Source organism: Nerophis ophidion, linkage group LG02 (genome assembly GCF_033978795.1).
Source record: "Nerophis ophidion isolate RoL-2023_Sa linkage group LG02, RoL_Noph_v1.0, whole genome shotgun sequence".
In the NCBI taxonomy this organism is placed as follows: Eukaryota; Metazoa; Chordata; class Actinopteri; order Syngnathiformes; family Syngnathidae; genus Nerophis; species Nerophis ophidion.
In genome coordinates this window covers 58889557-58904306 of record NC_084612.1, presented here as the reverse complement: position 1 = coordinate 58904306, position 14750 = coordinate 58889557, and the positions used below count along the sequence as shown (strand labels likewise).

Genomic DNA, 14750 nt, shown 5'->3' with positions numbered 1-14750 from the left:
TGGGACAGAATTTTGTGACATTCAAGAGGAACATTCTAGTATTTTGTATACTTCAAAATAGACATAAACGTCACACATTAACAAAACAAAGAACAACAATACAGAACACAGAGAATGGGCTTGTGTTGTAATGTAGATTACTATAATTGCGAGGTTTGAGAATTAATTCTGATACTAAACTTGGTATCGACACCGCCAATTTATGTATCGATCTGCCCTCTTACATGTCGTGTACGGACTGGGACAATGCGGACACACCAACAGTCAAAATCTAATTGATCTACTTGTTAATTTTATGGTATAACTGCTAGTTTTCTTCTGTGACGGGCTTCCATCAACACCTCAGTTTTATTATGCACTTATTTCTTCGGTTGTAGAGGGTTAAATTATTTTTAAACTCAGCTACTAACATGCCTGCTCCTAGTGCTCAATATGTAACATGTTTAAGCCTTGTCTACTTAAGATACTAAAAAGGGCAGTTCATTTTCCCTAATACAGGTGATTAATATTAACTTACACATAATTATCAAGCCATTGAGCACATGTAGCAGGTGGCTCAACCTGCATTCATTCATGGATCAAAGTGACTCAGCAGGTAGAGCGGCCGTCTAGAAACTTGAGGTTTCCTGGTTGGATTACAGCATCCGCAATCAGGCTAAACACTTCACCCACCTTGCTACCAGTGCCGTCCAGACTGGTATAAACGAGCTTACCCCCAATGAATGTATGGAATTATCAATGTTAAGCACAATTGTGGAAAAAAAAAAGTCATTCATTTTTTTCTCTGTTTATCACCGTTTATGTCTGCACCAGTCCCATTATGGACCCGAGTATTGGTGCCCATCTCTAACTCGGAGTACCGAAAGTCACCGCAAACTGCTGCTGCAATAGACCCCAAACGTTCACCTGTCAGCTGCCTGCCAAAAAACTTTTGGGATTATTGCATCACAAGTGTGAAGTGCCCTAGCACCACCCAGATTATTTACATAGTAACAAACAGGCAGTCTTTTCTGTAAATCAAAACGTGTAACAATTGCAGATAGGACATCTATTAGAACATCATCTGGCACACTAAAAGTGTCTCATTTTGTGACACAAAAAGTATAAATAATCCAAAACCAACAAATTGATGTTGCTGAATTTATGCAGTTCTCTTTATGAATTCCGTTGCAACCTATTCTAAACAGTATTTAAGTTTTGCTTCTATAGCAACAAGGCGACAAAATGCTTGTTGAAACTTTAGTTATTTTTGCCAAAGATATAACAATACAACAGCCTTTCCATCGTGATATATTTGATCCAGATTTAATATTCAGTTTTATTAAAGTAATGACTTTGTCTTCTTTGTAGCTGGTGAGAATAGCCAAGGTTTTAGGAACAGAAGACCTCTACGACTACATCGATAAGTACAACATTGAGCTGGAACCTCGCTTCAATGATATACTTGGAAGGTGAGTGGCTTTTCTTTACCCCGCACATACATTATATTGCCAAAAGTATTTGGCCACCTGCCTTGACTCACATATGAACTTGAAGTGCCATCCCATTCCTAACAAATCCAGTCGTGAAATTTCCCCGCTCCTGATTATTCCAAAGTCAACTGTCGGCTTTATTATAAGAAAATGGGAGAGTTTGGGAACAACGGCAATTCAGCCACCAAGTGGTAGGCCACATAAACTGTCAGAGAGGAGTCAGCAGATGCTGAAGCGCACAGTGCAAAGAGGTTGCCGACTTTCTGCACAGTCAGTTGCTACAGAGCTCCAAACTTCATGTGACCTTCCAATTAGCCCACATACAGTACGCAGAGAGCTTCATGGAATGAGTTTCCATGGCCGAGCAGTTGCATCTAGGCCATACATCACCAAGTCCTTTGCAAAGAGTCGGGTGCAGTGGTGTAAAGCACGTTACCACTGGACTCGAGAGCAGTGGAGACGTGTTCTGTGGAGTGATGAATTACACTTTTACATCTGGCAATCTGATGGACGAGTCCGGGTTTGGAGGTTGCCAGGAGAACGGTACATTTCGGACTGAATCATCCTGAGTATGAAATTTGGGGGAGGAGGAATTATGGTGTGGGGTTGTTTTTCAGGAGTTGGGCTTGGCCCCTTAGTTCCAGTGAAAGGAACTTTGAATGCTCCAGGACACCGAAACCTTTTGGACAATTCCATGCTCCCAACCTTGTGGGAACAGGTTGGAGTGTGCCCCTTCCTCTTCCAACCTGACTGTGCACCAGTGCACAAAGCAAGGTCCTTAAAGACATGGATGACAGAATCTGGTGTGGATAAACTTGACTGGCCTGCACAGAGTCCTGACCTGAACCCGATGGAACACCTATGGGACGGATTAGAACGGAGACTGAGAGCCAGGCCTTCTCGACCAATATCAGTGTGGGACCTCACCAATGCAAGAATAGTCGAAAATTCCCATAAGCACAGTCTGCAAACTTGTGGACAGCCTTTACAGAAGAGTTGTAGTAATAGCTGCAAAAGGTGGACCCACATCATATTGAACCCTACGGGTTAGGAATGGGATGGCGCTCTATATTTTCATATGTGAGTCAAGGCAGGTGGCCAAATACTTTTGGCAATATAGTGTACATGTGATTGACATTCTGTCATCTTGAAGGAAGGAATGTTTGTATGTGGAAATCATGTGTCATTCGTCCTTGACACACTCACCTGCCCACTCCCAAAGTAAACAAAGTTGAAACAGCAACACTTCTCACCTGTCGCTTAACTGATAAATATTATTGGTGGATTTTTGGGGTATAAATGGGGATGTGCCAATTGATCAGCCACCGATCGTATTTGTTAACTGTTGTTTAAAAAAGTACTGTATGTGATCAGCCATTGCTGATTGTTTTTTTTTTTTAATGCTGATCCTCTCTGACGAACAAGTAGCTCGCGGCTAATTATGTGTCTCAATACACAGTGTAGATCCACTCTCCTAAACTAATAACTATCACCTCCATTATAGCAATTAACCTGCATTTCTAATCTGATTTATCATTATCAAGTATTGTCACTGGAGGACGAGGCGAAACATGTTACACACCGAGAGCAAGCCAGAAGCAGGCATGCTAAAAGCTAAGCTAAGCAAGCTTAAAAAAACGGGAAAAAAAATAAGTGTAGAAGGACACATGTTCCAGTAGAAAGTGAGCAATTATTAACATGACATCAACAATAATACGTGTTAGAGAGAAGATAACATGACAACTGTTGGTGTGTCAACATTGTCACAGTCAGTACATATCATACATTTTTATGCACAAACAACACATAGTAGTAAAGTGAATTATATAGCGCTTTTCTCGAGTGACTCAAAGCGCTTTGCATAGTGAAACCCAATATCTAAGTTACATTTAAACCAGTGTGGGTGGCACTGGGAGCAGGTGGGGAAACTGTCACAACAGCAGTGACTAGGATGGTGGAAGCGGGGATCGACCCTGGAACTCTCGAGTTGCTGGCACGGCCGCTCTACCAACCAAGCTATACCGCCCAATTGATTGTGTCGATACCACGGGTAGTATCAGTATTTTTTATTTTTTTATTTTTTTTGTCCTGTACAGCTTCTCAGGCAAATCATATAGTTGATGTAGATGCCCATATCTGCTGTTCAGATATTTACTTTACAAAATAGAAGTGTAGGATACTTCTCTTGTTGCCTTATTTGTATTTGACTTCACGGTGGCAGAGGGGTTAGTGCGTCTGCCTCACAATACGAAGTTCCTGCAATCCTGGGTTCAAATCCAGGCTCGGGATCTTTCTGTGTGGAGTTTGCATGTTCTCCCCGTGAATGCGTGGGTTTCCTCCGGGTACTCCGGCTTCCTCCCACTTCCAAAGACATGCACCTGGGGATAGGTTGATTGGCAACACTAAATTGGCCCTAGTGTGTGAATGTGAGTGTGAATGTTGTCTGTCTATCTGTGTTTGCCCTGTGATGAGGTGGCGACTTGTCTAGGGTGTATCCTGCCTTCCGCCCGATTGTAGCTGAGATAGGCGCCAGCGCCCCCCGCGAACCCGAAAGGGAATAAGCGGTAGAAAATGGATGGATGGATGGATTTATTGAATGTATTTATATTATCATTTGGTGCAGGAGGGGATAGACAGAGGGGGAAATTGTGGGGACAAGAGGGGGATAAGACAGAGAGACTACAACAACAAAAGAGCAACATCAGCACATAGGATATGTACAAATATGATGGTAAAAGTGATAGCGAAGAAGCAGTTAGCGAAATAAATAATAATACAGAAATGACAATGAGCATATTTACACTACAAATGGAGCATTACAAATACCAAAAGAGATAGCACTATTGATAATGAACAATACCAATAATTTAACTCGATTATCAACAATACATTTGTTCAAATGCAACAATACATATACATAATGATAACTAGAGATAAAAAATAAATACCGAAAAATGGAGGGGAAGAAAGAGAAGCAACCTATATTAACCTCGTAGATTGTTATAGTAACAATAGGTTAAGCTTTGTCAGTGTGCCATGTGTGACCCATTTTCCCCTAGGGCAACAATGTTAATATATGTTTGATGAAACGTGATTATGTGCATGAGTGTATGTATTTATATGTACTTGTTTATGTACAGAATGTGTATATGTATGTTTGTACAGTGAATGTATATATGCACAGTATGTGTATGTATTAGGGTATATAAGGGTAGTATCAGTATATGAATAATACTGGAGGGGACCAAATATACATTTTCTCAAAATCAAACAAACTCGTGGAATAATTCCCTGCACACAGGAGGACTTTGAGGGCAAAAACCAAAGGATTTATTTGAGTATAATATTTTTTTAATTTGTTTTAGTTGTGTACTATTGACTTTGGCTTGATCAAACAATTGTATGTTATAAAAAATAATATGAACTAGCTCTCTTTTGTTTTATATATATTGTTTGTGTGTGTATTTGTGTGTGTGTATATATATATATATATATATATATATATATATATATATATATATATATATATATATATATATATATATATATATATATATTAGATTATCCAGAGATTAGTGCTCGATACAGTGGTAGAGCGCAATATATGTATGTGTGGGAAAAATCACAAGACTACTTCACCTCTACAGAACTATTTCATGAGGGGTTCCCTCAGTCGTCAGATCCATCTATCTATCTATCTATCTATCTATCTATCTATCTATCTATCTATCTATATGTTATAAATAAATTAAATGTGTATATTACATCTGTCAATTATATTACAACTGTCAATAGCACTCACCATTCCATGCACACAGGTGGACAGAGCAGTAATGTGCAGTTAATACATGTCGATATATATTGGTATACAAACATTAGTATTAGTATTGGCTGATATCACTCATGGATGATCAGTGTCAGTAGCATAACATCCCCAATTTTCTGGTATTTTGGCGTGTTAACAAGAAATGTATAATGTGCGCCGAACTGAAAACTGTGTGCCAAAACTGTGTCAAGATGAAACTGGATTTAGTGAAGCGTTCCTCCCCTAGTAAAGAATGCTATGAAAATAACTGGTTTCTACCCAACATTGAATATCTTCTTTGTTGTCGTCCTTCAGGCATTCTCGTAAGCGGTGGGAGCGTTTTGTCCACATTGAAAACCAGCATCTGGTCAGCCCTGAAGCCCTGGATTTCCTGGATAAACTCTTGCGCTACGATCACCAGGCCCGGCTGACTGCCCGCGAGGCCATGGATCACCCGTACTTCTGTAAGCTCCCACATGCCGCCAATCAATGAGGAGTTGAAATGTTTGGACTACTTTTAGCCCTAAGCTGCTGCATCGAAAGAGGGTTCTTGTTAGGGTGCATTTGTTTTGTTGACACATGTGGTACACCACCAGCTCATCACTGATATGACTAATTTGCACTCTTCCCCAAGTACAGTGGTGCCTCGGTTAACGAATATCCAAGGTAATGACAAAAACTTTGCCAAAATGTTGCCTTGGTTATGGTTTACATTTATATGTCTCTTAGCGGCCAATAATGTGCGTAATAATCTATTTTACTTCTGGTGCGTTGACAATAATGCTTGATTACCAAGCAATCATGAATTACACGCCCAACACCAATTATCTTCACCTCCTCTTTCCGTTTTTTACTACACCAATGGTGTTTGTCTGCAAGTGTTCACTGAAAGTTAAATGTTCATTTGTCCTTTCCATGAGCCATTTGTAGTTGTATGTCATTGTTTTCTGCATGTTAAGTGTTGTATAATAAAAGTGTTTTGTGTTAACACATTTGGGTGTGGAACGGATTATTTGGCGTTGCATGCTTTCCTATTGCTTCAGTTAATGCATGTTTTGCTTACTTCCGGAAATAATGATCACCTTTAACTGAGGTACCACTGTAGAAAGTTGCAAGGAAAAGTATGTGAACTAGAGATGTCCGATAATGGCTTTTTTGCCGAGATCAGATATTGTCCAACTCTTAATTACCGATTCTGAAATCAACTGATACTGATATATACAGTCGTGCAATTAACACATTATTATGCTTAATTTTGGTGTGATGTCCCCTGCTGGATGCATTAAAGAATGTAACAAGGTTTTCCGAAATAAATCAACTCAAGTTATGGAAAAAAATGCCAACATGACACTGCCATATTTAGTATTGAAGTCACAAAGTGCATTACTTTTTTTAACATGTCTCGAAACAGCAGCTCGGAATTTGGGACAGGTTGAGGTGGGCAGGGTTGAGGTGGGTGGTGGAGCGGGGGATGTATATTGTTGCGTTCCAGAAGAGTTAGTGCTGCAAGGGGTTCTGGGTATTTGTTCTGTTGTGTTTATGTGGTGTTTCAGTGCGGATGTTCTCCCACAATGTGTTTGTTATTCTTGTTTGGTGTGGCTTCACAGTGTTGCGCATATTTGTAACAGTGTTAAAGTTGTTTATACAGCCACCCTCAGTGTGACCTGTATGGCTGTTGACCAAGTATGCGTTGCATTCACTTGTGTGTGTGAAAAGCTGTAGATATGTGATTGGGCCGGCACGCAAAGGCAGTGCCTTTATTTTTTTGGTGCTCTGTACTTCTCCCTACGTCCGTGTTCCACTCCGTACAGCTGCGTTTTAAAAAGTCATACATTTTACTTTTTGAAACCTCTACCGATTAATTTCCGATATTACATTACTGCATATTGTGTATATAATAGAACTCACTGTTCCCTGGGAGGCTGCTGTGGAGGAGGCATTCAAACGCCAAAGACTTAAGTACACCGAACTGGCAGCTGATGCTGAGCAGAATGGATGGAAAGCCAAGATTTTCCCAGTGGAAGTTGGCTGCAGAGGTTTTGTGGGCCGGACAACCATCAGGCTGCTTAAGGACATCGGAGTTCGAGGCCAAACCCTGCGAAACACCATCAAAGCCCTCTCAGGAGCAGCAGAGACAGCCAGTCGGTGGCTGTGGGTGAAGAGGAGAGACACCATCTGGAGTTCTAGTAAGACTTACATAAAATAATGGTTAAAAGCAGAGGGGGGCTCACCTGGGACGCCAGGTGTCGCTGTTGAGCCCTCTGGAGGCGTCGTGGGCCTATCATTGAAACGCCGGTGAAGGAGGGTGCCCACCTGATGACCCCAATGAAGCTGACACCATTCCCCTTCCTCCTCTCTGTCCCCCATCTTGCAATCCCACCCAACCAAGTCCAACACCATAACCGTTCTGAAGCAGCTCTGAAGGAGGTAGTCTATTATTTCCACTCTACTCAGGTTATTTTTTACCATGAGATTATTCTATCTAGTCCTAAAATTTAACTGATTAAAGCATATTATCGGCCGATAAATGCTTTAATCAGTTAAATCTCTGATTAAATGCTTTAATCAGTTAAATCTCTAATGTGAAATATTTGGAATAACTTAGATTAATGTATAATTTGGTCATAAAATGTTTTTTAATCTTCATCGCAGCCACAACAATAGACAAACACAGTCTGCTTAAACCAATACCGCACAAAAAAATTATGGGTTGTCACCTTTTTATAGAACACATGTAAACATTCCCAGCAGGGTGGAACAAGTATGTCAACCCCTAGGCTAATGACTTCTTCAAGAGCTGATTGGAGCCAAGACTCAGACATTAAAGAGTCTAATGGCCAAAGCTGCTCTACCCAATAAAAACACACAGCTCTGATAAGTGTGCTGTTTTCAAGAAGCATTGCCTGATATGAACTATGCTTACACACAAAAGAGCTCATGGAAGATCTTCGATAAAGAATTGTTAACTTGCATAAAGCTGGAAAGGGTTACAAAAGTATCTCGAAAAGCCTCGATGTCCATGATGTCCACAGTAAGACAGACTGCCTATGAATGGAGAAAGTTCAGATCTGTTACTACTCTCCCTGGGTGTGGTCGACCTGTAAAGATGACTATGAGAGCACAGGCAGAATGCTCAGTGAGGTGAAGAAGAATCCTCGGGTGCACATCCTGTCATTATCGTTGCCAAATCTACAATACATAAAACATTGAACAAGAATGGATTTCATGGAAGGACACCACGGAGGAAGCCACTGCTGTCCGGAAAAAAACCATTGCTGCGCGTTTGAAGTTTGCAAAAAAGCTCCTGGGGGTTCCACAGCACTACTGGCAAAATACTCTGTAGAGAGATGAAACCAAAGTTGAGTTGTTTGGAAGGAACCCAACGCTGTGTGTGGAGAATAAAAGACACAGCACACCAACATCAAAACCTCATCCCAACTGTGAAATATGGTGGAGGTGGCATCATGGTTTGGGGTTGCCTCAGGGCCTGGACGGATTGCTTGGATAAATGAATTCCCAAGGTCATCAAGACAGTTTGCAGGAAAACTTAAGACCATCATTCCGCCAACTGAATCTCAACATAGGATGGGTTATGCAACAGGACAACAACCCCAAGCATAGAAGTAAATCAAACAACAGAATGGCTTCGACAGAAGAGAATACACCTTCCGAAGTGGCCCAGTCAGAGTCCTGACCTCAACCCGATTGCGATGCTGTGGCATGACTTAAGAGAGCGATTCACACCAGACATCCCAAGAATATTGCTGCGCTGCGACAGTTTTGTGAAGAGGTATATACACTCTGTACTTATGACTATGCACATGTTGACTCCAAGCGTGTGCAAAACAGAATGAGAAAATATATATACACTAACTACATATAAATATACAAACCCCGTTTCCATATGAGTTGGGAAATTGTGTTAGATGTAAATATAAATGTATTACAATGATTTGCAAATCTTTTTCAACCCATATTCAGTTGAATATGCTACAAAGACAACATATTTGATGTTCAAACTGATAAACATTTTTTTTTTGCAAATAATCATTAACTTTAGAATTTGATGCCAGCAACACGTGACAAAGAAGTTGGGAAAGGTGTCAATAAATACTGATAAAGTTGAGGAATGCTCAGCAAACACTTATATGGAACATCCCACAGGTGTGCAGGCTAATTGGGAACAGGTGGGTGCCTTGATTGGGTATAAAAGCAGCTTCCATGAAATGCTAAGTAATTCACAAATAAAGATGGGGCGAGGGTCACCAATTTGTAAGCAAATCGTCGAACAGTTTTAGAACAACATTTCTCAATGAGCTATTGCAAAGAATTTAGGGATTTTACCATCTACGGTCCGTAAAATCATCAAAAGGTTCAGAGAATCTGGAGAAATCACCGTACGTAAGTGATGATATTACGGACCTTTGACCCCTTAGGCGGTACTGCATCAAAAACCGACATCAGTGTGTAAAGGATATCACCACATGGGCTCAGGAACACTTCATAAAACCACTGTCAGTAACTACAGTTGGTCGCTACATCTGTAAGTGCATGTTAAAACTCTACTATGCAAAGCCAAACCCATTTATCAACAACACTCTGAAACGCTGCCGGCTTCGCTGGGCCGGAGCTCATCTGAGATGGACTGATGCAAAGTGCAAAAGTGTTCTGTGGTCTGACGAGTCCACATTTCAAATTATATTTGGAAACTGTGGACGTGGTGTCCTCCGGAACAAAGAGGAAAATAACCATCCGGATTGTTATAGGCGCAAAGTTCAAAAGCCAGCATCTGTGATGGTATGGGGGTGTATTAGTGCCCAAAGCATGGGTAACTTACACATCTGTGAAGGCACCATTAATGCCGAAAGGTCCATACAGGTTTGAAGCAACATATGTTGTCATCCAAGCAACGTTATCATGGATGCCCCTGCTTATTTCAGCAAGACAATGACAAGCCACGTGTTACAACAGCGTGGCTTTGTATAAAAAGAGTGCGGGTACTTTCCTGGCCCGCCTGCAGTCCAGACCTGTCTCCCATCGAAAATGTGTGGCGCATTATGAAGCATAAAATACGACAGCGGAGACCCGGGACTGTTGAACAACTGAAGCTCTACATAAAACAAGAATGGGAAAGAATTCTACTTTTAAAGCTTCAAAAATTAGTTTCCTCAGTTCCCAAACGTTTATTGAGTGTTGTTAAAAGAAAAGGTGATGTAACACAGTGGTTAACATGCCCTTTCCCAACTACTTTGGCACGTGTTGCAGCCATGAAATTCTAAGTTAATTATTATTTGTAAAAAAAAAAAGATAAAGTTAATGAGTTTGAACATCAAATATCTTGTCTTTGTAGTGCATTCAATTGAATATAGGTTGAAAAGGATTTGCAAATCATTCCGTTTATATTTACATCCAACACAATTTCCCAACTCATATGGAAACGGGGTTTGTATATGGACTATAACCACATATAAATATATATACACGATAACCATATATAAAACTTTTTGATGCTTCAAAGAGTTGCTGTGGATCAATGTTGGTTCAGATCAGGTAGATGTTGTGCTGAGCCATGATTTTATGGCAGTTTTAAAATTTAATAGGAAAGTTCGAATATTAAGGTTTGCCGGTAGTGCATTCCACTATGTGGTGGCAACATAGTAGAATGCATTTTTTCCCATGAGAGTCTTGAATTTGGGGGGTGACGAGGTCTGAGGAACTCCTTCTTGGGGAGTACCTGTGAGCATCGCTTACTCTGGTGAAGTAGTTGGACAGGTACTTGGGGACAGTTTCTCTGAGTATTTTGAATACTAGGCACATTGCAATTTGGTGTACTCTTTTCCTCAACTCTACTCTGGTGAAGTAGTTGGACAGGTACTTGGGGACAGTTTCTCTGAGTATTTTTAATACTAGGCACATTGCAATTTGGTGTACTCTTTTCCTCAACTCTAAACCATCCAAATTTGGTAAAGTATGCTTGAGTTAGGTGAGTCCTGTATGGGACGTTGAGCAGGAGTCTCACCAGCTGGTTTTGGTAAGTTAGCAGTTTCATTTTTAGTGCCTTGGTTTGTAGTCCTGTTCTTCATCGCTACTGAACGGACAGGGTTTTCAAGCTCTTACTTATCCTTGGCACTATTGCTAGCCACGACTCCTGCTCGCTAAAGGCTGCACTGCTTTTGTTCTCCAAGTAGACAAACACTTCCTGCCCCTTGTTTAAAGCTTGTCTTGTATAAAATGAGTACAATCAACAACCAAATTAAAATTATGTGCTGAAAATTCCAAATACATGGACTGTAAATACACACCTGATAGTTGAGGAACAATTGCAGACAGGTATGATTCGTATTAGGATTATTTCAGCACGGGAGTTTATTGAAAATAATCGTTGTTCCGCAGTGCCCATTTTGAAAGAGCAGTCTCGCATTGGAGCTGGAGCTGCCAACCTGCCCAGTGGGAACCCGACTGTTAGCACGGCCAACATGATCACTGGTAAGAACTTGTTCACCTTGTTTGCCTAAAATGTTGTATTTTCTTATCATCTACTGAAAGGTGTGGTTTCATACAAACAATGCTCATGACGAGCAAACACGATTGTTGCCAGACTGGTTTGTGGTGACTACTGTAATTCTGCTTCTATCGTTGAATGATAACGACATTCCTCTGAATTAAAAGTGCAGAATATTCATGGTGGAAATGGCAGAAAGTATCACGATTATTACAAATATGTTATAATTGTCAACATAAGCACGCTCAAAGTCACAATAAGCAGCATATATGTTTTGTATACATCCTTCCTCCCTCCAGTTATTTATGATAACTGCAATAATATAATGTGAAAAATCTATTTAACATTTTCAACACATTTGCTCTACAACAGAAGTTATATCCTGCTCTCAAACTGCTCTGCATAAATATTCATGTTGTTTTAAAGCTCTTCAGAATCGCAAGCATTCATAATTGTTTGTTTCTTCACATCTGTTCATGTTTAAGACTATTCAACATTCTTCACAACTACTCACACCTAATTAAGACTCTTCAAAACTGTCTTTTTACAATTATTCAGAACCAAAACTCTTCATAACTATTCATGACTCTCCACATTGACTCATAACTCTTTAAAACTATTCATGACTCTTCATATTTATTCAAAACTTTTTATATCTATTCATGACTCTTCACATTTATTCATAACTATTTAAAACTAGTCATGACTCTAACATTTATTCATAACTCTTTATATCTATTCATGACTCTTCACATTTATTCATAACTACTTAAAACTATTCATGACTCTAACATTTATTCATAACTCTTTATATCTATTCATGACTCTTCACATTTATTCATAACTATATAAAACTATTCATGACTAACATATATTTATAACTCTTTGTATCTATTCATGACTCTTCACATTTATTCATGATTATTTAAAACTATTCATGACTCTTTAACATTTATTCATAACTCTTTAAATAACTCTTTAAAACTATTCATGACTATTCACATTTATTCATAACTCTTTAAAACTATTCATGACACTCCATATTTAGTCATACATATTTATATCTATTCATGACTCTTCAAATTTATTCATAACTATTTAAAATTATTCATGACTACTATTCATGACTCTTAACATTTATTCATAACTCTTTAAATAACTCTTTACAACCATTCATGACTCTTCACATTTATTCATAACTCTTTAAAACTATTCATGACTCTTCGCATTTATTCATAACTCTGTAAAACTATTCATTACTATTCACATTTATTCATAACTCTTTAAAACTATTCATTACTCTTCATATTTATTCATACATATTTATATCTATTCATGACTCTTCACATTTATTCATAACTATTTAAAATGATTCATGACTACTATTCATGACTCTTTAACATTTATTCATAACTCTTTAAATAACTCTTTACAACCATTCATGACCCTTCACATTTATTCATACTCTTTAAAACTATTCATGACTCTTCGCATTCATTCATAACTCTGTAAAACTCTTCATGATTCTTCAGATTCATCCATAACTCTTTAACTCTATTCATGACGCTTCACATTTATTCATAATTCTTTGAATAATTATTTAAAACTATTCATGACTCTGCATATTTGTTCATACTCTTTAAAACTATTCATGACTTCACATTTATTCATAACTCTGTAAAACTCCTCATGATTCTTCACATTTATCCATAACTATTTAAAGCTATTCATGACTCTTCACATTTATTCATAACTGTTTAAATCTAAACATGACTCTTCACATTTATTCATAACTCTTTAAAGCTATTCATGATGCTTCACATTTCTTCATCATTCTTTAAAGCTCATAGCTCTTTAAAATTGTTCATGACTCTTCACAGTTATTTAAAACTATTCATGACTCTTCACATTTATTCATAACTCTTTAAAACTATTCATGACTCTTCACATTTATTCATAACTTTTTAAAACTATCCATGACTCTTCACATTTATTCATAACTCTTTAAATCTATTCATCACTCTTCACATTTATACGTAACTCTTTAAAACTATTCATGACTCTCCACAACTATTCATAACTCTTTAAAACGTTTTATGACCCTTCACAACTATTCATTACCAACACTCTTCATTAATATTCATGACTCTCCACATATATTCATGACCAAGACTCTTCATCAATATTCATGACCCTTTAAAACAATTCAAAATCAAGACTTCAGAAATATTGAAGATTCTTCACTTCTATTCATAACTAAGACTTTTAATGACTGTTCTTGACTCTTCACAAAGATTTTTAATCTATACTGTGTATACATATCCATGAATCTTTACAAGTATTCACAAGTAAGACTTCATAAATATTATTGAATTATCCATGACTTTCCACAACTATTTAGAATGCTTCACAACTGTTCATAACCAAGACTCTTTTTGATGGTTCAAAACTATTCATGACTTCATAACTAGTCAGAAATCTCAAAAAACTATTCACAACTCTTAATGATTTTTCGTATCTATTTATAACACTTCATAACTCTTCATGACTCTTCACATTTATCCATAAATCTTTAAAACTTTTCATAACTATTCACAACTAAGACTTTTCGCAACCATTCATAACCAAGCCTTCATAAATATCCATGACTATTTAGAACTCTTCACAACTGTTCATAACCAAGACTCTTCATGACGGTTCACAACTATTCATGACTCGTTTTATCTCCATAACATCATAAACTATTTATAGCTCTTGATACTTGTCATATATAGATATAACACTTCATTACTGTTCAGGACTCTTAATGCTATTCATGACTCTTCATAACTTTTATAGTCTTCAACTATTTATAACTAAAACTCTTCATAACTATTAAATACTCTTCATAACTATTTATGACTATCACCATTTGTTTAAGACTCTTCATAACTATTTAAAACACATCACAACTACTCCTACTTATTCAAGA

General features: G+C 38.2%; 1 protein-coding gene across 2 annotated transcripts in view; it reads left to right on the top strand.

The window, feature by feature from the left end:
• Window positions 1-14750, top strand: part of LOC133542981 (casein kinase II subunit alpha) — a 45970-nt gene that overhangs the window by 24011 nt on the left and 7209 nt on the right. For both annotated transcript variants that reach the window (XM_061887302.1, XM_061887311.1), the window contains 3 exons: window positions 1351-1451; window positions 5593-5741; window positions 11671-11763. In XM_061887302.1, the coding sequence (XP_061743286.1) occupies window positions 1351-1451; window positions 5593-5741; window positions 11671-11763 (343 nt within the window). The remainder of the gene's footprint in view (window positions 1-1350; window positions 1452-5592; window positions 5742-11670; window positions 11764-14750) is intronic.